This window comes from Cryptomeria japonica, chromosome 8 (assembly GCF_030272615.1).
Source record: "Cryptomeria japonica chromosome 8, Sugi_1.0, whole genome shotgun sequence".
Lineage (NCBI taxonomy): Eukaryota > Viridiplantae > Streptophyta > Pinopsida > Cupressales > Cupressaceae > Cryptomeria > Cryptomeria japonica.
Genome location: NC_081412.1, coordinates 123,771,382 through 123,796,371, shown reverse-complemented (window position 1 = coordinate 123,796,371; position 24,990 = coordinate 123,771,382). Strand labels below are relative to the sequence as shown.

Sequence of the window (24,990 nt, the reverse complement as noted above, 5' to 3'; positions counted from 1 at the left end):
TCGCATTGGTCGTGGTGTGCGTTATTGATCATTTTCTTGATCCAATGGTGTTCTTCATGTTATGCGATATTTATGATGATTGTAGCGTGTTGCGGATGATCGAGGAGTAATTCTTGTTGTTGTTGCGTGTTTGAGGAGTTGGTTTAGGTCTAGACTATGTCTTAGGCGACATTGTTTTGGTTTGTATATGTTGTTGTAGCGTGTATAGATATTATTTTGTAATTTGTGATAAGGATTTAACCGACCTTGAAATATAGGATGTTTTGTATAAATAAATCTAATAATCATGTTGCGGATGTGCCTGCAAGGTATCTATGTGTGCGAACATTGATTTGATCTTTCGGTTGCAGAGGATAAGTGCGAAGAAGTGTGAAGAAGTGCGAAAGTGTAGAGTTTGTCTTATGTGCTTAACCGGAACTGTAACCTAGCATGAGGAGATGTTATTTCATCAGTTCATGATCCTCCGGATGTAATCCGAATATTTTTGTAAGGCAGTGATCCTTCCCAATGGTTGTAGCCCTTCTTGTTTTGTGATTTGAGCAGTGAGCTCTAGGCAATGTGCCTGAATGCATGTGCATTCCCCATTGTAATATTTCACTTACTCCTAACAGGGTATTATCTCATTGTAGGTAGGTTCCCACCGTGTTTTTTCCCTTAACCGGGGTTTCCACGTCAAAAAACTTAGTGTTCTATGTGTTGTTGATGTGGTGTTCATTTGTGCTTTAACTATTAATCATTAGTTCTAAATTTGAGTTTAAGTTAAGTAAAGTTTGTGAGCAAATTGATTCACCCCCCCCCCCCCCCCCAAGCCCACCCCACCCCACCCCCTTAGTTTGTTGCATTGTTGCCAACCTTCCTGCCCTACACTCAATCATGAGGATCTTGTAGTCGCAAGAAGTTGCCGATTGAACAAGACATACATGAAAAATAACAAAGAAATTGCATTAATTTTGTGCATTTTAGCAAGAAGGCCCAACGAATTGAATATAAGAAATATCTTTTTTTTTTAGAAGTGCAAAGGATCTAAGAAAGACTCATGGATTTCTAAAGTTGAAGTAAACCAACTTGGGTGGCTAAATCAATCTTCACACAATCATAATTGTGAGCACAATCTATACACTTGGGGTATTTGATGCAAGAGCATCCTAAGGAGTCAAACAATCTTGCATTGCCCAAAATAAGTCTCATATGCACCCATTGTTTGTTTCCATGCTCCTTTGGTGTAATGTGTGTTTTGAGAAGCTTGTGGACTTGCATAACTCTTGTGCCTTATATATTTGGTTCTTTTGCATCCCAATGTTTCCTAAATAATCTATCTTGGGCAACTTCTTGTTCATGTGCTATGTGCAATTTATTGCTCACTAGCAAATCAAATTGATTGCATTCGATCTTAGACATTATTTAAACCTTAGTGTGCATTTGTGGAACCTACATATGGTACCTTGCAACCTTTGCAATCTTTCACATTACCATACAAGTTCATGGGATTCTCTAAATTGTAACACAATCTCCCATGCAGATTTTTGCTTGTCACACTACTTCCCACTACATTTTTTACAAGTAGACCTTTGTAATAACTTACCAATGTCACACAACCATGAGTTCCAATATTGATTGTTCTAAGAGTATTTGTTCAAATGTTGACAAATCCCATGTGATAATCTACAACTTATTGAAGCATTGCACACAAGTGATTAATTAACTTTAACTTGAAAATGAAGCTGCATCTTCTTGAGTATCAATTGAACTGTTTTCTTGATTAGTAGTTACACATTTGGCCATTGAAACTTGGCAAAGTTAATCTCATATTTGACTTTTCTAGATTAGACCAAGAGTTACAAGGATTTGTTATTTGAAGACACTCAAGGACATAATATTTCCACAACCCATGATGGTAATTGCAAGTGTTTCTAGATCTAACTATGTGGTAATATTGGTGTCGACATTTTAGATCACACATTACGATCCATCCTCAAGATTATGAGAGAACTTAAGAGTACATGAATTCATTGACAATTTGAGAGTGTTAGGGCTGCCACCTTGAGATTAGATTGTTGGTTATTAGTTTTAGAATTTTTAGGGAAATTGTAATCCAAGGAGCCTTTGCATAGGCTAGGTTTTTCTCTTTTGTTGGGAAATTCATGTAGTCAAAGTCCACTCTGTGTAAATGGTCTATATGTGTGAAATTTTGTATGTAATTAATAAAACATAAAAAATTTCAAAACAAAAACTATCTTTGTTTTTGTTGTGGCTTTATATAATTGTTATTAGTTATATATTTAACTTATTGCAATGATGAATCATTTCTAACCATTTGTTTTATTAGTTATTATAAAGTGGTTTTCAAGTTGTGCCTTGGGGAAGTCATTCTATGGGTTTCCTTAACAATGAATACTATTCGATGATGTTCCATATTGCCACTAAAAATGTGGGATGGTATGAGGTATGATGGTAGATTGTAAACGGCCATAAGAGTTCAATATTTTGCTTACGTCTTTCTTTGAGATGCATAATGCTCCTTGGATTTTTTATTGATAGTATGAGGTGAACATGCATAGCCACCCTCTATAGTTTTTCCTTTCAAAATTTTAAGGTACTTATTAATAAGATGTATTAGACTTTTATGGATGTTAATAAGATGTATTAGACTTTTATGGACCACCCAATTAGATCTCCCATTTTACCTACATAAAGTGAATCAACAAGACGTGCAACATATTATAAGAACGATCTGTCTTTATAAAATAGTTTTCACTACTTACAAATATGCTGAAACATTTTAATGACAATTCACCTCAAGAAAGCATTTGAATAAAACTCTTTTTAGGTTAAGAAAACCACCTTGAGTTGGCTAGAATATTCCCAAACTACAGTTGTTCATTCAAACAAATAAATGAACGTAATAACTTTGGCATACAAAACATACTATTTTCTGAGCTACAAACAATTATATTAATGATGATCATAGAATAGCATCACTTCGTTCAAAATCTCTCAAAATATCCAAGACAGACAATTAACAGTCCACGTTTGTAAGCATTTCTCTGAGTGAACAGGCTATGAAATCTTTTGTAACTATGACATGCGTGTCCAGCATTTCAACCACTGAAGCAAGACAGGCATTATAAACCTGGAGATTAATTTGGGAAATTGGGAAAGAAAAAAATTAAATCAAACTTTGTAGCACTGGCAATTAATGAAATGCAAAACACATAACAATACACAATAGAAACATGACTGATAATATACCAATGGCTTCTCATGATTCGACAAATAAAGAGAGAGAACCCAGAGCTGACATGGGGGATAAAATCTGAACAATCAAACCAGTATCTCTCGGTTTCCAGAGAAACAAAGAGTAGGGCAGTCAAAGAAAAGGACTGTTAACATTTATAATCTCTCATGGTAGCATATAATTTTCATTTCCTCAATTCCTTCAGGTGCCTTGCATCTATGCCTTTCTGAACTTGTGGGTAAATTATGCCCACAGCTTTCAAGAGATAATGTCGCAAGATCCAATCCAGGAGAATTGCTTGATAAATCTACAACACTCAAATAGTCAGAGAGAATAAATATCTTGCACCATGGCTCAACCATTTTCAGTATTATACAAAATGTTCGAAGCTTCAAATGCACTTTGAATTTGACTGTGCAACTTTGAATGTGTTTAAAGCTACGAAGCCAATTGTGTCCTTCACAATGCCAATGAATCAGGATTCAAAGGTCAAACAAGCAGAGACCGTTCTTTCCCTCTCTTTCATTACTATCCCCTCCAAAACACCATCAGCGCCAAAATTACCTGAAAATTCTCTGGGCTCTACAGGTCCTGGCAATTGGAAAGAGACAGTAAAAGGACCCGGTGGACACAGGTGTTGAGTTTGCATTTGAAATGTTCGCGAGTTCTTCAAGACCTTTTGCTCTCCTGTTGTAGTAGTACCCCTAATAACCACTTTACCATCACATTCAACCTCGCAACTGAATTCACCTGTCACCAGACATAAAGATCGTTATGTCTCTAAATTGTCCATTCTTATTCCACCATAAATAAATGCCAACCATGCTCTTAAATTGAATTATAAATAGCCCCACTTATGGAATAGAAAAAGAACCTACGCTGATCTTTCTTGACACCAGGAAGTGCTATGCGGAATAAATAAGCATCTTCACAAACACCAATATCAACAAGCCCAATTACAGGACCAACTTGCCTAGCAGCTGCAGATCCTGTAAATGCAATTGATGGCTTCGTAGCCTTGAGGATATTGCTCCATTGCTCTTCAGTTGGGGACGAAGGAAGCAGTATCATTGCTGGTCCGATACTCTTACTTTGTGTTGATTTTTCCTTTCCTGGCATTGCTTGAGGTGGCATTGGTACTGTCTGTACTGGTTCCTTTCTTCTTCTCTTTTGAGGTTCCTGTGAAACATCTGAAATTAAAGGTGGCACACCACCATTTTGAGCCTGCTGATGTGTCTCTTGAATAGCAATGAGTCGAGCCTGCTTTAATTCATCTCTATCCATCCTTCGGCCATGTCTGTAGAACCGTGCCTCATCTCTATCTAACCTTAATTCGGTTAATCCAGTTAATTGCTTAAACCTTTCTATGTCCTCAGCTTTTATGTATGTGATATCTGGATCATTTATAAAAACAAAATTCTCAACAACTTTGTATGTTCCTTTAAATCTAGCCTGCCGATGTAAATCAGGAGGGAAGAGGGTTGTGAACTGTCGTTCATCATCAAGATTCTCCTTTGTAGGTGGTGCCAGATGACCCTGAAGAAACTTGTAAAGGGACTGCAGCTTTACTCCTACATTTGGGTGAGCTCTTCTTAGAACATAAAAATACACGCTCTCAATTTCTGCAAGTCGTACAACCGAACCTCCAAGCTGATCATGTGTATATGGTGGAAGCTCTAGTGCTATTCTTTGCAAAGCTGATTTAGTTGGCACTTCAGCTTTCACATCTGGCCCAAAGTATGTACCCGCAATAAAAATCAATAAAAAACGCTGATCATTTGATGCTCCTACCCTTGATTTGGGAAGAGTGATAGGTTCATCTACACAAAGGTCTTGTGATCCTGAACCTGGGTCCATAAGCTCTGTGGGACAACACAAATGTCTGTGCCTCTAGGATTTCCGGACAATGTTAGAACTCCTTTTTCACTGTTGAAGAATAAAACTGTGATTCTAAATAGGATGTTTGTAAATTGGGAAAGTAAATAAAGACGGCAACCATATAAAAGGATACCCTTGGCCAACCATACGTGTTTCTATCAAGGAAAATAGACCAAATGCAAATTGCCATCAAGACTTGCACATCATTTCTAGAGGCCTATGTCACACTTGGAATGTATTTGATTTCTTTTATTGATTTTTCGGTTTCCAGCATTGTGCAGATGCATCTGCAGCAAAATAAATTAGCTATCAATTTGCTTCATGAATAACTTTTGCAAAAAAATAATTTAAGATCCGAATTAAGACATAATAGTGTCAAGAAAATTTTTTAACAACCATGAACAAGATTCAGTATTTACATTTATTCCACAACAAATAAAATTGTTTAGAATGAAGCATCTGTTCTATTAATCCTCTTACAAAAGAATGTTAGATTCCTGACATAACATGTCAAAAAAAATAAAAATTATTATATGTTGACCCAAGGGTTAGGCTTACTCATCATGGAATTTTGGCCACAGTAGGTTAAAGCGTGAGTCGTGACAAACCTGAAAGATTGCCGTGTACATTAAAATTTTAGGTTCAACTGGAGTTTGTTGTCATTAGAGGAATAGTGTTTTGGTGTACTACCTGTCTCAAACTGGGTAACATTGTACTCATTTCCACAATTGTCTGGAGCTGTTTTCTATCCATCTTGTCAATCTACAATCTTGGTCAGCATTTCATTTTTTTTAAAACCATTTATCCTAACAGGCTTGTATTCTGAGAAAAGCAGAACTACAGGCAAGCATTTAATATCTGAAAATAATCTTTTTTGAGTTGCCCTGATATTTTTGTTTCAGGCTTTCAAAATCTCTTTAATGTCTGCAATTTTGCATGTTTTAGTTTTTACACTTGCTATAAAAAAAAATTTCCCAATCATAAAAGTGATTGATTCATGTAAGTTGCTCACTTTGGTTTGTAACAATTTGGTATTGTTGCCCTAATCTTTTGTTAGAACCCCAAGTCCCCATTTATTTCAAAAAAGTTGTCTTTTCCAGAGTCATTTAATCTCTAGTTTTACCAAATTTTATCGCTTTAATTGCCTTCGTTCAAATTCCCCATTGTTCTTTGAGTTTTTCAAACAAGTTGGAGCTTTTATATTGGTCAAGAACTCCTTTGTCAGAGGTTCTGGGCCCATCAGGAACTCTTGAATCAGCAGTTCTTACTACATCGAGAAATCTTCGCTTTCACTATTTATAAAGCTTGTTGGTTTTTCTCATGTCGGAGACTTTGTTGGCTCAAGAACGCCAAACCTCCAATAGGTTCTCGTCCTTGCCTTATTCTCCGATACCAACAAAAATTACTCAAGGAAATAAGTCAGGAGTTCCATAGGTTCCCAGTACCATAGGAACTTTCAACCAGTTCTAGTTCCAATCTTCATCTCCCACAGTTTAGCAGTGTTCCACAGGGACGTGTTGATGTGTATTTTGTACACAACCAAACACAGACTAAAATACCCAGAGGTATCTTATCCTCTCTTGAATAAAGTCTCCAAATGCTGAAGATGTCGCAAAAAGGATCAATTGGGATGACTTCAAGGTTCTGCTTTGTAGGATCTCTACTTGTGGATAAGCACCAGTGGTCGTTGTGTTTGCTGTTTCTTCAAGGGGTCTTACGTACTTTCAGAGAAAGCTTGTCCGTGCTACTTCCTTTCAAATGAGGGAACAGGGTTTTCCTAATGCTGACAGATTTTCAAAAAATATCAAAAGATAAGGGGTTTCAAGGAAGAGATACTTAAACTAATCCTAAGAAAGACGCAATGAAGGCTAGACTTGATAGATTCTACCAATTTCAGTATCGCCAAGAGATTACAACTCTACTGGAATTGATGCGATCTTCTAAGGGGATTCAATAACTTTCAAATCATCAAGGATATAGATACTATCAAGGAGATACATATCAATACTTCTAATGATGATTGAATTCTTAATCAATCTCAATGTTTCCAGTTGACCACACAAGGCGTTCTTACAATCAGTAAGAAGCTAGTGGTTTGGAATGTGAATCTTATCAAAGATCAAGCACAACAATTCGTCCTTCAAACTTAAAATTTAAATGCTATTTCAATTGAAAGTGATTCAAGAAGATAAACAATCATGAAGATAGCCACAAGTATTGCAATAAAATACCATAACTTGAATATTTTATTGATCTCATAACCAAATGGACAACAATTGTTCAAATTTCTCTCTTCACTACTCAATTTTGCTACAACAATAACTTATTTCTCTCCAACTTTCTAACTTTTTTCACTCTAAACTCTCTAACCCCTTAAAATGAAATGAGTGAGGGCTTATATAGCATCCTCAAATACAATGAATGGCCTAAACCCTAATTAGGGTTTGTTACAAAAAAGTCCCCATTTAGATAAACATTACTAATCCGTAGCCAATAAAAAAATGGGCACAAATACCAAGGAGACATAGACCAATAGAAATTAAGTTGCCACATCATCCTATAGCAACTTTTCATCTAGAACTTTGTTCCCTTTCTTATGCTCTTTTCTAGCATATTCAATGAATCTGGACACAATTCCCTCAATCTCAGCAATGGGAATCTCAGGAAGATTCTTCATTCGTTCTTCCAAGTGAAGGACTTGATCAAAAGCAATGAGAAGAGTTGTCTCCCATCCAAGTTCAAGTTCTTTGGTCTTCTCAATCAGGAACATAGTAGTATACATTTTATCTCGTTGCTTTTCTGTGATGATGTTCTCTTCCTTGCAAAAGATGACCTTGATTCTATCCTCCAACTCTTGCATGTCCACATCTGTCTCGATCTCAATCCACCTGTCAAGGATGGTACACAACACCTCAAACACCTTGTCTTGAATTGGATGGATGATGTAGTTGAACATAAGAATCACAAACTCTTATATCTCCGGGTCCTCTTCCAACAACTCCTCTGTGAGGTAGTCCTGCATACTCAAAACCTCTGATCAAGGCGTATACAACATATGAACTCATGTGGAATGACTTGGTAGGTCTTAGTCTTCTCAATTGTACGTCCAGGCTGTTACTAATGATTCTGGCCCAATTGAGCATTCCCTTTCCTTGGACGATCAATTGTATGAAGAAGAACATCCATTTATCAAAGAAGAAAGCTTGAGAAGCACCTGTGACCCGATTGAGCAAGGTTATCAAATCCTTGAACTCCTCTTGGAAGTCGATTCTGTGCGGTGTATTTGGAATCTTGTTCAGGCGAGGTCTGCTCTTGAGTAACCAATTCTTATTGATGAAGTTCAAGCAGGAATCAGGATCATCCTCATAGATCGACCTAGCTCCTTCTAGGCTTTTGTAGACCATGTCTCTATGTTCCGGGAGATGAAAAATCTCACTTATAGCTTCCTCCGAAAGATAGACTAAGATAGTTCCATCATCGACCACGGTTGTCCTTGAGTGTGAATCATAGTGCCGGGCGCACTCAATCATCAACTCATGACACTTGACTGCAGGAGGGAAACCTGCAGCTTTGATGATGCCACTCTCAATTATCTTCTTTGCAACAGGTGATGGCTTTCCGATGTAGGGGACCTCTCGAAACTTCCTCACATTAAAGTTTCCTAGGTTGGTGTCTCCGATATACTCCACTTGGACACGATCCTGGTCTCCAATTCGTCATTCCTCTGATCTTCTTTGATGAGAGCCTGCCGAGTAGTAGATCCTCCGGCTTTGGGGGTTGTCATTTGATGCCTACACAAAAGATTAAAGTTAGGCTTTGAGCATAATATCTTAAGGTATAAGATCTAAGACCTTTTCAAGGGAATAATTTAGATATTAATTTGAAAATGACATGATAAATCCAAGAATTATGAATTTTCAAATTAATTATGAATGGAAATCAGATTTTACAAGACTTAGATTTTTAAAGATTGCTATGGAAATCAAAATAAACCTTGAATAAAAACTTCAAAAATCTGATTCTTCATACCTCCTCTTTGAATGCTTAACTATCAACCTTGGAAAATGAATAAAAGGAGATCAGAATTTGTTGGATAAGGACTTGCTGATGTGTTTTTTGTACACGACCAAACACAGAATAAAATACCCAGAGGTATCTTATCCTCTCTTGAATAAAGTCTCTGAATGCTGAAGATGTCGCAAAAGGATCAATCGAGGTGACTTCAAGGTTTTGCTTTGTAGGATCTCTACTTGTGGATAACCACCAGTGGTCGTTGTGTTTCCTGTTTCTTCAAGGGGCCTTACATACTTTCAGAGAAAGCTTGTCTGTGCTACTTCCTTTCAAATGAGGGAACAGGATTTTCCTAATGCTGACAGATTTTCAAAAATATCAAAAGATAAGGGTTTCAAGGAAGAGATACTTAAACTAATCCTAAGAATGACTCAATGAAGGCTAGACTTGATAAGATTCTACCAATTTCAGTATCGCCAAGAGATTACAACTCTACTGGAATTGATGCGATCTTCTAAGGGGATTCAATAACTTTCAAATCATCAAGGATATAGATACTATCAAGGAGATACATATCAATATTTCTAATGATGATTGAATTCTTAATCAATCTCAATGTTTCCAGTTGACCACACAAGGCGTTCTTACAATCAGTAAGAAGCTAGTGGTTTGGAATGTGAAATCTTATCAAAGATCAAGCACAAAAATTCGTCCTTCAAACTTAAAATTTAAATGCTATTTCAATTGAAAGTGATTCAAGAAGATAAACAATCATGAAGATAGCCACAAGTATTGCAATAAAATACCATAACTTGAATATTTTATTGATCTCATAACCAAATGGACAACAATTGTTCAAATTTCTCTCTTCACTACTCATTTTGCTACAACAATAACTTATTTCTCTCCAACTTTCTAACTTTCTTCACTCTAAACTCTCTAACCCTTAAAAAAGAAATGAGTGAGGGCATATATAGCATCCTCAAATACAATGAACGGCTTGGATCAATTCGAGATCAATGGCCAAGATTTTACAATGAAACCCTAATTAGGGTTTGTTACAACAAACTTAATTCTGACCAATGAAATAATAGCATTATTTGGACACATGTCTTCTCTGGAATACTTGACCAATGGATATCCGGGGTAGGTACATTGAATTTTGTGCCATCTTTAATGAGTCAGGTACATTGTATCTGAACATGCTGAGGTGGACCAACCCGACTGGGGGAGTGATGACTAGGATGCCACCTTGTCTAACACTTGGTTGATGCTCAATTTGGTGATGCTTTCCTTCAAATGCTGGACTGGAAGATAGATGGAGAAGGTCGTCCTTAATGAAACTGGATTGGAGGAGGTCGTCCTTAATGATGCTGGACTGGAGGAGACCGTCCTTGTCCTGGCTTGATCTTTTTTGATGAGAGTCTGCCAAGTAGTTGATCCTCCGGCTTTGGGGGTCGTCATTTGATGCCTACACAAAAGATTAAAGTTAGTCTTTGAGTATAATATCTTAAAGCATAGGATCTAAGACCTTTTAAGGGAATAATTTAGACATTAATTTGAAAATGACATGATAAATCCAAGAATTATAAATTTTCAAATTAATTATGAATGGAAATCAGATTTTACAAGACTTAGATTTTAAAAGATTGCTATGGAAATCAAAATAAATCTTGAATAAGAACTTCAAAAAATTGATTCATCATACCTCTTCTTTGAAAGCTTAACTATCAACCTTGGAAAATGAAGAAAAGGAGATCAAAATTCGCTGGATAAGGACTGAATTTCTGGTCTTCCTTTGGATGAATTATGCCTCAATCAGCCTTCAAAAGAACTTCGCCTTCCACTAGCCTCCAAACCTTAGCAAATTCTGAAAGTTAGCCTCCAACTTAGCAAGAAATTCACACCTCTAATCTGCTCCTCAAATTCGCATTTGAATAATGAATGAATGATTTGCATTTTGTCCACAATACATCTCCCTTATATAGGGCGCTCACCCTAATTCCTCATGAGGCTGACTTAGGTCAATTAGCAATACAATACAATAAAATCCCACTTAAAAGGAGGCCGACTTGACTAAAAAGACCAAATAAAAGGCTTGAGCGCTCACCTTAATTTTTTAAATTTTAAAATTAATTTTAAGGCTTGAAGGGTGGTTTTTTCATTTGTTTTAAGGCTTAAAAATTAATTAATTTAATTGCAAATACCTTAATTCATGCGAACTTGTTTTAGCCTCCCCAAATGTCTTGAATTTGGCTAATTTAGTGAAAATTGAGGAATATTAAGGTTTGATCAAGGCTTAATGAAGGCTCTTTGCTCCTTAGGCATTGAAATATCCAAAGTGATTAAGGCCTAAATTATTTCAAGACTTGTTTGAACCTCACATCCAAACTTGCACACTTCATGAGTCAAAATTTTCACAACCTAGATTTGCAAATTCCCATGCCCTTGTCTTCACAATCTTGCAATTTGCCCTTGACTCACTCTAACAAGGTTGAATGATAGGCCTTTTGATGATTTCGCCCTGGACCCTTTGGAAGGGTCAGGAGCGATTTTTACTTGCTTAGGCTTACTCCTCCATCATTTTAACTTCAATCCACCTCACAAGGTTAGGAAATAGTCTTCTTCATTCACCCAATCCAAGTTTGATTTGTTCTTGCAAGGCAAAATAGGGGATTTTAGGATTTTCGCCGTGGACCCTTTGGAAGGGTCAAGAGCGAAAATCTTCCTCTGACCTAGAATCATCACTTTTGGAAGCCAACATCAACTCAAAGGTGGTCTCAAGGGCAATTTCTACCTTGGTCTAGTCTTGTCTTAGCACAAACTTAAAAGGAACACATTGGTTTTAGGATTTTCGCTCAGGACCCTTTGGAAGGGTCAGGAGCGAAAATCAGATTTTAGGGCAATTTTCCAATCCTTTCATCTTCAAATCACCTCCAAGGCATAGAACATCTTGCCTCACTCCTTTCCAAGTCATGAAAATCAAAATCTTGTCTTAAATTGCAAGGAAAAAGGAGAATTTGGAAATTTCGCTCTGGACGCTTTGGAAGGGTCAGGAGCGAAATTCTCTCTTGGCTTCAAAACTTGCATTCTTGGCCACCCAATTCCACTCTAAGGCAATCCAAATGCCTTCTCATACCCATGTCTAAGCTTAGTTTTGTCCAAAATTTGGAAGAAAGGATAGTTTTTAGGATTTTCGCTCTGGACCCTTTGGAAGGGTCAAGAGCGAAAATCTCTCTTAGGCTCAATTCCTTCATCTTTTCAACCTCAATCATCTTCAAAAGGCAAAAACACACCTCCTCACACCCATTCAAGCCACAAAAACCAAAAAGTTGTCTTGACCTTGCAAGGAAAATAGGTGTTTTTAGGAATTTCGCTCTGGACCCTTCGGAAGGGTCAGGAGCGAAATTCACTATTTGGCTCAATTCCTTCGCTTTTCAATGATTTCTTAGCACTTCAAGTCACTCCCAAGGGCAATTCCTTCTTGATTTTACCTCATCCCACACTTGTTCTAGCAAAACTTGATAGCAAAAGAAGTTTTGAGAAAATTCGCTCTAGACCCTTTGGAAGGGTCAGGAGCGAAATTCTCAATCTTGACCAAAAATCATCATTTTCTAAACTTGAAACTTCTTTGCAAGGTAGGTTTTCATGTTTCATTGTGCTAGGAATAAAGTTCCATGTCCAAGAAAGGCTAAAAAATAAGTTTACAAGGAATTTCGCTCTGGACCCTTTGGAAGGGTTAGGAGTGAAATTCACTCTCTTGGCTAGAATCCTTCATTTTCAGAACTTCTAAACATGCCTAAGGATTTCAATATGCTCATTCTTCCTTTCATCATGTCTTGGACACCTCAATTTGACCAAACAAGGCAAGAAATGTCTCCTATAGAGATTTTCGCTCTGGACCCTTTGGAAGGGTCAGAAGCGAAATTGAGATGCCAGGCCAGGTCTTACCTTGGTTTGCTTCATTCTCCATCAAACTTGATCATATCAACTCCCTTTCTTCACTGACTCTGCTCAACTGACTCAGACCCGGAAACAAACAAGACCTTGACAAGAAAACCTTCTTTCAATCTAGACCTGACCTAAGACCTATTCACCCTGTTCCTTGATCTAACCCACTTGACTCTCCTGAAAGGCGTGCTTCATTATGGCAAACTTGAGGTTTCAGGCAGACGACCAACAACTTCCCAAAACTAGGCTAGACTTAGCTTGAAAGAAACCCTAAAACGAGCTTCTAAGGATTAGCCCTAATCTAGCCAGCCCAGGCAAACCACTCACTCACTCAAAAAACCTATAAAGCAGAGAGAAAAACAAGCAAAAGGAAAGCAAAACCTAAAGCAAAAAGAGGGGGTCCCCATTCTAATGGGGCGATGTGTGAAATGGTCACAACAGGACTGAATTTTTGGTCTTTCTTTGGATGAACTATGCTTCAATCAGCCTTCAAAAACTTCGCCTTCCACTATCCTCCAAACACTTAGCAAATTCTGGAAATTACCCTCCAACTTAGCAAGAAATTCGCCTCCAAATCAGGTAGAATTCGCTCCTCTAATCTGCTCTTCAAATTCGCATGAGAAGAATTGAATGAATGATTTACATTTGCTACAATACATCTCCCTTATGTAGGGCGCTCACCCTAATTCTCCATGAGGCCGACTTAGCAAATTAGCAATAAAATAGATCAAAATCCCTTTCAAAGGATGGCCGACTTGCTTAAAAAAAACAAAATAATAGGCTTGAGCGCTCACCTTAATTTTTTAAATTTTAAAATTAATTTCAAGGCTTGAAAGGTGAATTTTTTATTTATTTTAAGGCTTTAAAAATTAATTAATTAAATTGCAAATGCCTTAATTCATGCTAACTTGATTTAGCTTCCCAAATGTCTTGTAATAGGCTAATTTTAGTGAAAATTTGGGCTAGCTTAGGAATGTCAAGGTTTGATCAAGGCTTAATAAAGCTTCTTTCCTCCTTAAGCATCAAAATATCCAAAGTGATGGTTTGAACCCCTTATCTCGACTTGCTCACTTCATAAATCAAAATCTTCACAACCTAGATTTGCAAATTCCAATGTCCTTGTCTTCACAATCTTGTAACTTGCCTTTGACTCAATCTAACAAGGTTGAATGATAGGCTTTTTGATGATTTCGCCCTGGACCCTTTGGAGGGGTCAGGAGCGATTTTTCTAATTAGGACTTGAGTACCTTGTTTTCTTGACTCCAAAATCTTCCGGAAGGCGAGCTCACGTTTGTTTTGACCTAATCAAAGTCTTGCATTTCAAATTTTAGCATTTCACATGAGTCAATTAGGTGAAAAAAAGTGAATTTCGCCCTGGACCCTTTGGAAGGGTCAAGAGCGATTTTCTCTTTTTAGGTCAAAATTCACCTTAGTTTGATCATTGACCTCCTCCAAGACAATTTCCAAGATCTATTCATCTCACTTACTGAGTTGACTCATCAATATTTTGAAGGAAATACCACCCTTTTGGGAATTTCGCTATGGACCCTTTGGAAGGGTCAGGAGCGAAATTCACTTCTCAGGTCAATTTTCTAGTCTCCTTCACTTCAATTCATCAAAACATGCTCAGTTTGAATCCACTTCTCAACTTGCTATCATAGATTTGATCTTCACAAGGCGAAAAAGGTCAATCCTAGCCAGGGTCAGGACCTATCCTGAATTTTGCTCTAGACCCTTTGGAAGGGTCAGGAGCGAAATTCTCTCGAGCTCAAAATTCACATTTTTTGAAGGTCCAAATCTTTCCAAGGCATTCTAAATGGCTTCCTTCACTGTAGTCCAGGCCTAGCTTTACTTAAATTTTGGAGGAAAAGGTGACTAGGGTTTTTCGCCCTGGACCCTTTGGAAGGGTTAGGAGCGATTTTCTTTGCTTGGGCTTACTCCTCCATCATTTTATCTTGAATCCACCACTCAAGGCTAGGAAATAGTCCTCTTCTTTCACCCAATCCAAGTCTGATTTGTTTTTGCAAGGCAAAATAGGGGATTTTAGGATTTTTGCTCTGGACCCTTTGGAAGGGTCAGGAGCGAAAATCTTACTCTGACCTAGAATCATCACTTTTGGAAGCCAATATCAACTCACAGGTGGTCTCAAGGGCAATTTCTACCTTGGTCTAGTCTTGTCTTAGCATAAACTTGAAAGGAATACATAGGTTTTAGGATTTTCGCTCTGGACCCTTTGGAAGGGTCGAGTGAAAATCAAGTTTTAGGGCAATTTTCCCATCCTTTCATCTTCAAATCACCTCCAAGGCATAGAACATCTTGCCTCACTCCTCTCCAAGTCATGAAAACCAAAATCTTGTCTTAAATTGCAAGGAAAAAAAAGGAGAATTTAGAAAATTCACTCTGGACCCTTTGGAAGGGTCAGGAGCGAAATTTTCATTAGGCTTCAAAACTTTCCTTCTTAGCAACCAAAATCCATTTTGAGGCAAACCAAATGCCTTCTCACACCCTTGTCTAAGTTTAGTTTTGTCCAAAATTTGGAAGAAAAGATGACTTTGAGGATTTTCGCTTTGGACCCTTTGGAAGGGTCAAGAGCGAAAATCTCTTCTAGGCTCAATTCCTTTATCTTTCATAATTTCTTGCAACTTCAAGTCACTCCCAGGGGCAATTCCTTCTTGATTTTACCTTATCCCACACTTGACTTAGCAAAACTTTGATAGCAAAAGAAGTTTTGAGAAAATTCGCTCTGGACCCTTTGGGAGGGTCAGGAGCGAAATTCTTGATCTTGATCAAAAATCTTCATTTTTTCAACTTGAAACTTCTTTGCAAGGTAGGATTTCATGTTTCATTGTGCTAGGAATAAAGTTTCATGTCCAAGAAAGGCTAAAAATAGGTTTACAAGGAATTTCGCTCTGGACCCTTTGGAAGGGTCAGGAGCGAAATTTCCTTTCCTGGCCAGAATCCTTCATTTTCACAACTTCTAAACATGCCCAAGGATTTCAATATGTTCATTCTTCCTTTCATCATGTCTTGGACACCTCAATTTGACCAAACCAAGCAAGAAATGTCTCTTATAGAGATTTTCGCTCTGGACCCTTTGGAAGGGTCAGGAGCGAAATTCTCCATTTGGGCTAAATCCTTCATTTTTTCAGTTCAAAACAACCTCAAGAGGCAAAAGCAAGTCATTCTTCTTCCATCCATGTCAAAAACTTGACCTTCTTTAATGCAAAATAAGAGCTTTTGGGAATTTCGCTCTGGACTCTTTGGAAGGGTCAGGAGCGAAATTTCCCTTCTTGTCCAAAATTCTTCATTTTCTCATGCTTTCAAATCTTCAAAGGCAACAAGAATGTCCAACCCTCCTTCCAAGATACCCTACACATTAAAATTTAGCCAAAGTTAGGGAGAGATGAGCTTTAAGAAGATTTTTGCTTTGGACCCTTTGGAAGGGTCAGGAGCGAAAATCTCATTCCAGACCATATTGCTCACTTTTCAAGTTTCAAACCACCTCATAAGGCAAAGTTAGATCATTTTCCAAGCTAGGAACAAGGTTGCAAGTCTATCCAAGGCAAGAAATAGGGTTTATGATGAATTTCGCTCTGGACCCTTTGGAAGGGTCAGGAGCGAAATTCTCATTTAGGCAACAATCTTGCTCTTCAAAATCAATTAACTCCCTCTCCAGGCAAGAACACATCAATTCACCCTTAAACATGCCCTGGAAAGCAATACTTAGCCAAAAATGAGAAGAAAAGGAGGTCTACAATGATTTTTGCTCTGGACCCTTTGGAAGGGTCAGAAGCGAAAATCAAGATTTGAGCTTGATTCTTGACCTTTTGAATTCCAATTCTCTTTGAGAGGCAAACATAGACTTTCCTTCACACATCTCCATCAAGATCCTACTTTTAACTAAGCAAAAATGAGAGCTTTCAAGAATTTCACTCTGGACCCTTTGGAAGGGTCAAGAGCGAAATTCACATTCCAAGCCAGATCTTACCTTGGTTTACTTCATTCTCCATTAAACTTGATCAAACTAACTCCCTTGCTTCACAATCAGGACAAATCTATCACTCAACTGGGTCCAGGCAGGGTTTTACTAGGTTTTCAGGGCCCAAAGAAGGCAAGAAGGAGAGATTTCGCTCTGGACCCTTTGGAAGGGTCAGGAGCGAAAATCTTGTCCTTGACTGGCTTTCATCACATCAAAGTTTTAAAATCTCTTTGAAGGCAAAAGATGACAACTTTCTCCATCATGTCTCAAAAGTCAACAATTTTGGTCATACCCTTCTAAAACACCTCCAATCATCATTAGGTGCATTCGTTTATCATTCACCATTTCGACCTTCCTTTGATCACTGACTCTGCTCAACTGACTCAGACCTGGAAACAAACAGGACTCTGACAAGAAAACCTTCAAACTAGACCTAACCTGACATGAGACCTATTCACCCTGTCCCCTGATCTAACCAACTTGACTTTCCTGAAAGGCATGCTTCACTATGGCAAACTTGAGGTTCCAGGCAGAGGACTAACAACCTCCCAAAACAAGACTAGACTTAGCTTGAAAGAAAACCTAAACGAGCTTCCAGAGATTAGCCCTAATCTAGCCAGCCCAGGCAAATCACTCACTCACTCAAAAACCTAGAAAGCAGAGAGAAATTAAAAAAAAAAACTAGCTAAGGGAAAGCAAACAGAGGGGGTCCCCATTCTAATGGGGCGATGTGTGAAATGGTCACAACAGGACGTGGTTCCCCCCCTTTCGGACCACGTCTTGGAGACGGGGACATTTCCGAAGCGGGGATGCGACGTCTCCCGCTGTCTCGCCACCATCACCGAAGCTCCGTCGAAGATGGGGAAATGTCTCAACTCTCCATGTCTCCTTGGGAGACGCGGAGGCATTTCTCAAGGGGCGGGGAGACGCCTAGACGTCTCTCATCGCCCCACATCAAATGCAAAATTAAAATTAAAAAAAATTTTAAAAGTGACATTTTTGGGGGTTGGGGGTAACCCTAATTTGACGTGGGCCCCACCCCTTCCCCCAAAACAACACAAAACCGCAAGACACTTGTATACAAGGAGAGTCCAGCGGCACGATGGGATGTAGAGCCAGAGGAGCCTTCACAGATTGATGAGGATGATCCTACCACTTCTGATGCAAGGCTGGTTGGTGTGAGCTTGAGGGATCTTGATCTTCAGGAGTCCAGCAGTTCCAGTGAGGAGGAGTTCGCAAATGATTAGAGGCCTCCATTCGCTACATTTTGAGTTTTGTCATTTACATTTTGGCATTTTGTCTTTGACTCTTTTGTAATGCTATTGCTATTAGTATTTGTATTTGGCTACTCATTGTAATGATGAATCATGTAATCATCTTTATAGACTTTGCAATGGCATCAGATATTCATATTTTTCGTTTTCGATATAATAGAAATCTGCAATTTGACAATTTCATTTGTCACATTTTATTTAGCAATTAGCATTGAAGAAATCTTGGTATTTAGATTTAGTATTTCAAATTTCCTATAGTTTCATTAGTTTCATTTGAAATGTAATTCTTATACTATTATACTGTCATACATCTTTTCAAAACTAGTTTTTCAAGTACTATATGTATATGTATAACTATATCAGCACCACCACCCCGCCGCCATCCCCCTGTCGTCCCCAAACTTAGGCCCTTGGTCCCACCGTCCCCAATGCCGGTGGAACACTGCAGTTTAAGATCTTTTTTCATAGGCTTAAAGGCAAACGATGGAAAATCAGAGAGATCATAGGTTCTAAGAACCACACAAACCTCTGATGGGTTCCTATTCTTGTCTCAGCCTCGATATTAACATTATGACTTAAAGAAAGAAATGAAGGGAGTTCCAATAGTTTTGAAACCATCGAAACCTCCAATTAGTTCCCAGAATAGGAGTGGTTCCCAATAAGGTTTGATGCTCCGGCAAAAGCATTAAAGAGAAGATCGTTTATTCAAACGTTCACAGGAAGACTTCAATATTGAAAATTCATAAAAAAGAGAAGGAAAACAAAAGCCGGAAGGTTCCTTGGTAACCTCCAACAAGTTCATAAAAGGCTAGTGATTCTCGGTATGGTCATCAGCTCTGATATAGAGATCCATCAAAACGAATCCTCAAAGTTTTCAGTTCTTGAGCAATCTTTGATAATCCAAAGTGTAGTGTAAATATTGGAGAAGCTCAAAAGGAAGGAAAAGAAAGGAGTCGGAGAGATTGGAGGTTCCAAGAACCCCAAAAACCTCCAACAATTCTAGTTCCAAGTGGAAGTGCTAAAAAGTCTTTGATGGTTCCGGGTGAAGAAAGAAACTTTGACAATGGCAAAAAAATTTGTGAATATAATGTAAGTTCCTGATGGGGTGAGAACCCTCAACAAGAAAGAAGTGGAAATGGATGCACAAGTCATCTAAAATTCATCTTGAAGAAGGGTTAAAAGCATGCTTCCAAGTTCAATTTGCTAAAGTTTAGATCAAAATGGTTAAGTCTGAAGGAAATCGGAGTGTTCTGCTTGCTTCGGAACAAATTGGAGTATTCATTGGTTCCCAGAACCATAGGAACCTCCAATAAGTTCTTGGTTCCTGGTAAAACCCCGACAATTCCTGATTCCTCCTTTACCCCTGACAGTGACTAATCTACCCCAAAGTCCCAATTGTTCCCAGTACCCTCAGAACCCCCTACAACACTTTAAAAAGAGCATTTTAAATCACATTGTCAACACTCTAAAGTGGAATGGGAACTTGTTAGAGGTTCCCATAGTACCGGGAACCTCCCCAAGCCTTGACAACTTCTTAATATTTATTTAAACAGTACCTGAAACCAATATAGTTCCTGATGTCAAAGCTCCAATATTCTCCTCATTCTCAATTTGATTCATTTGCTCGTCATCAAGCACCTCGGCCAACCTAAAGATATCAAAAGCATTCAACACTGGGGAAGCCCTCAAAATTGGTGTGCAGAGCAGAACAAAGTTGAAATGACCTAGAAAATGACAGTTTTACAGCATTTAAAGGAGGGAAATCAGATATATTGGCCAATATATCAGATAATCCTGGTCAAAGTAGAGATAAACAAGATTTCTGAAAAAAACATGAGTTTTTATGGAAAAATTAATCTAGCATCCAAGATCCAAAATATCGTGATATCTGCTGCTATGCCTCTAACTAGATACAAACTGTCCTTTATTTTAGAAATTCCTAACTATGTGCTAACTGTCCCTTTATTTTAGGAATTCAATTTGTTTATTTAATTATGTGCACAGATCCTAACTGATCTTCTTATTCAGTATAAACTATAAAGTTATACAGTATCCTGGATTTTAGGGAGATGAAGCTGATTCTTTATTAACTAAGATTAAAATAACTGCTGGTTTATCACAAATTTTGGATGAAATGTATAATAGGTATTATTTTCAAGCATCGAGCTCTAAGTTTGCAATTTACAAATCTTCCTTGGTTGGTTGACTGCTACTCAATGGGTTGTTAATCAAGAGTGGAACAATTTAGGATCTCACCAAATTGTGACATATGTTGCCTCAGGCTAGAAGATTGCAGGATTGTCAAATAGTATTTTCCTCCCATGCCATATAGCATATACTATTGTTCCTTTTGGCTGTTGGATCTTGTGATTTTTATCATATAAATGGAATTGTCATAGAATTCCTATTGTTTGATGGCAATGATGGAAAGAAAAGGCATGTTGTTGCTTGGGAAATTTGGGTTATTCTTAAATTGTTGGTAAGGTAAGGCCTTGGAAAATTCCGAGAGATTTTTAGGGGATTTGCCTTGGAAAATCTTCCGAGGCATGATGTTAACACTAAAACCAAGAAAGAGATCGATGGGAAAGATACTCAATTTTCTGACTTGATATTTGGATCATTTTTTGTTCAGCCTCAAGGATTTCCTATTTTTGGCTCACTATAGAAGGCATGGGAATCAATTAAACCCGTTGTGGTTAGAACTCATGTATTTACTTGGTTTGGTGGTGTTTGTTAAGGCTACGGGTACTTGTGGTGAAATCTTTCTATGCATATTAAACATTTGGCCTTAACAGCATGCCCCAGTAAATTATGTGTTTCTTATGAGATCAACATCTTTTTGGATATTCACTAGATGGGATAGCTTACTTGGCATGAGCTGAAACATTAATTTAGCTATCTTGGTTCTCACAAAAAACAACTTTCACTGTGCTTATTGTTTGGATATAGGGGATATTCACCTGGGGAATCACTATCTTAGAGTTTACCTATAGCCTGGAATGTGGTGAAAAATGCGATGAGTTTCTAGTATTGCGATGTAGCTTTTTTTGTTAAAATGTGGTAATGATGTCATAGTGGTTGCACTGCATCATACATGGCTTGTCTAGATATGGAGATGCTAGGATAGCCATCGCAAGGTCTCTAGAAGAACTCGCCATTGCAAAGCTACTTAATATTTGCTAGATGCTGTCACATCCCCGTCAATGAACCCCTTGCTGAACAGTGCAGGTGTGAAAAATAATAGAAATAAATAAAATGTTGGAAAGATGCGACGGGGAGAGACATGAGACATGGTGCCAATATGGGTTCCACATGAAGGTATGGGCACTCATGCAACAGAAGGCAGCATGGTCATCCTTATTCACTGAAGGCTTTAGAAACATAAAAGTGAAGGCAAGGAGTAGATTAGAGAAAAAAAAGAACCGATTCCTCATTCCTGAACCGCATCCTGCCGATCTGCACACCACAATGAGAGCTTCTAAACAGGTCATGGACAACAATCAAAGCATAATAGGATGGATGAATGTGTTATTTTCGGAAAGGTATGCAGATTAATTCGTGATGAAGAACAAAAAGGTGGAGAGATTGATTGTCGGAGAAAGATAAAAAAACGAGAAATTGCAAAGGAAGGGCACACTAGGAGAGAGAAGAAAAATGAAGAGAAGAAAGGTGATTTCAGAGGGAAAATGTGGAGAGAAAAAGAGATGTTATAAAAGCCATTAAAATGTGAGTAGAAGAGGAAGAAAGGAGGGATGGAAGGAGAGACGGCATGAGAGAGTGAACAGAGGGAAAACTAGGGGGAGAACGAATGAGAAGCCGTGCAAGAGTCAAAGCATAAATGGAGATAAAAATCCTTTAAAAATAGGTTTTGAGGATTGCAATGGCAAATATATTCACAAGACGAATTTATTTAAAGGGCTTTACAAAATGCAGTAGGCATATGCAAATTTTGTCCACAGTTTTTATGCCATCCTCCTGCATGTGTCAAAATAAGAACATTGGAATTGGAAGAGAGATGAGAATTCAACATCAACATTGAAAATATTTTCAACACCATTTCTAAAGATCGGTACTCTCCTCCACCATATTTCCTTTCTAATAACCTTTAATTCTCGATTTTTCACTTCTATCACTGAAAAAGAGTTGAGAGGTACATAGTAGGAAAATTGTGCTGCTTAGTACAACAATAATTGGGCAGAGATGTTGGGATAACTCTAATATTGTACTATATAACTTTACAGTTGCTAAGCCAAGTACAAGCACTAACTTTTACGGCAACGGATGGAGTTAGGATCCTACAAAGGCATAGGTAGAGGATTGTATTCCTCTAGCACATAGACTAGCCCTCTCTATCTGAGGTGATCAACGAAGGATAAATCCTATGACCCACTTAACATAAGCTTATTCACTCGAGATTGACAGTAGTCAAGGAGCATACCATGCCAATAGATTGACAGCTATACCACCTAGATAGTGGATGGTTACCGCTACTTGCATGCAGGCAAGGGATACCCTACATTGATCTAGGGTATTGGATAGATTTCACCAGGAGCATGTAGACCTGGGAGTCATTTGCATGTCGGTGATGAATATCCTTGTTGCTTAGCCATCCGATGGACTAATTTCTAATGAAGAAAAGGCAGATAATAATTAGACCAATCTCATAGCATAATTTTGGGCATATCTTGGTATGGAAATGGTATACTTGACCTTAAGGAGATGAGGACGAACACTCGGTGTAGCATGGGTACATCGAATCTTGTTCCCACTTGTTCGTTGGTGCAAAAGACCAAAGAAAAGAATGTGGACCACAGTGTAGTGCGTAATGCACTGACATTCCTTTTATCTAGGATACACAATGAGCAAGTGATAGTAAGCCATTGGGGATGTTTAAATCTCTCACCGAGTATATGTGATGTAAATTGGAGCTAGTCATTATGTATATGACATATGATGGAGCTAGTCACTAAGTATATGTGATATATATTGGGGCTAGTCATATGTATAGGTGAAGTATGTTGGAGCTAGTCATTGTGTATATGTGACCCATGTTGGAGCTAGACATTGTGTATATGTGACATGTATGAGCTAGTCATCCTGTGTATATGTGACATGTATGAGCTAGTCATCCTGTGTATATGTGATGTGTGCTTGAGTTAGTTTCAATGGAAATCGGAAATTATGAAAGGATGACCCTTGTGTAATTGTGTATGTTTGTACAATACTTAATGGCAATTGGGTATTGCTATATCATGATTGGACTAATTTTAATGAATAGCCACAATTTAAAAAGAGATCAAAGATCTCATACAAGAGGAGAGAATGAACTCCCTCTAAGCTTCAAGGGCGAACCACAAAGCCTCTGACTTCCCTCAAAGGGATGCGTAGGCAAGGTCATCAAGAATGAACCCTTGAGGCATAGGTCTAGGTGTAATGGGGATCTTGACCTTGAGAGCTTACCTCCTTTGAGTTAAAGCATAAGTGGTGGTTTAGAGTTGTCACTGCTATGGTGATTGAAGAAATTATGAAGTCAACACTTCTAAGATAAAACAAGAAGCTTGGTCAATTAAGTCGGTACTTGTGAAAAAAAAAATAGGAGCAACCAGGGAGCGGTTGCTATAGAAGCATGGTCAGTTATGTAGGTGCACTTGCAACAGAACTAGTGAGCATTTGAGCATGATCTAAGAGTTGGATAATGCTCTAGAAGATGATGCAATCTGAAGTGAAAAAATGGTAGTGGTGATTATATGGGAAACATGTTATACCAAATTCCAACAATGTAAAAAGTTGTAGCTATCTCAACAATGGCAAAGATTAAAAGAAGCTTATGCACACAAAGATATCTTACTTGATGGTAAGTGTAGTAAGTTGATGTCACATATGTAAAAGTGTGGTTAGATGACTCTTGGTATTCCGTGAGTTATAGTTGGCGATCGATATCCACATGAATACGTCTATATATAGCAACTTGTGTGAATGTGCCAAGGTTCTTAAAGTTATGAACTCATTTAATAGACGTTGAAGACTATTATACATTGTACTGACTAAACACTTGACAAGTTGTAGAAGGGCATGTTCTAGAGTGAGACTTCATGAAAGATTTTCCATAGACCTTAATGCATTGAATTGGTGTTGATACTAAGTAATACAATTGTGAACATCTTTTGGTAGTGGTTTTTCTCTTGTAGGGTTCCTTGTCATGTCCTAAACTAAAATTTCCTTGAATTTTGCAATTTCACAATGAAGAATGCATCAACCTTAACACCTTTTGATCACCAATATCCCAATGCAAGCAAGGTAAGAGCATACACTGAAAGGTGGTTAGGCTGATCGTTACCAAAGAATTCTCCTTTGCGCCAAGCCACACAACTCAATATAACAACTAAAACAAAAACCTGGAAGTAATACAATACTTTCTGATAGCAAGCCTTCCAGACTAAATACAAATACTAAATCTAAAAGCAGCACATATTATCATTAGAAATATAAATGCTGGAAATGAAAGTCATTTTTAGTGTCCAAGTGGCATAGCCATCTAGACTTTCAATATTTATATCCACTTCTAAAATTTAGAATGTTTTTGGCAATAAACTGCACAAAAATTTACAATGTAAAATATTGTTTTTCTAATCTGAAATGCTAATAATGATCAACAGAAATGT

General features: G+C 37.9%; 1 protein-coding gene across 5 annotated transcripts in view; it reads right to left on the bottom strand.

Annotated features, from left to right (window-relative positions):
- Window positions 1–3,166: 3,166 nt before the first annotated feature.
- The window catches only part of LOC131041644 (increased DNA methylation 2), a 52,577-nt gene continuing 30,753 nt past the window's right edge, over window positions 3,167–24,990 (bottom strand). For 4 of the 5 annotated variants that reach the window (XM_057974797.2, XM_057974799.2, XM_057974796.2 and 1 more), the window contains 2 exons: window positions 4,114–5,400; window positions 3,167–3,985 (listed from right to left, as the gene is read on the bottom strand). In XM_057974797.2, coding sequence (XP_057830780.1) covers window positions 3,711–3,985; window positions 4,114–5,092 — 1,254 coding nt within the window. In that variant the 5' untranslated portion in view covers window positions 5,093–5,400 and the 3' untranslated portion in view covers window positions 3,167–3,710. The remainder of the gene's footprint in view (window positions 3,986–4,113; window positions 5,401–24,990) is intronic. The other variant, XM_057974800.2, reaches the window with a different exon arrangement.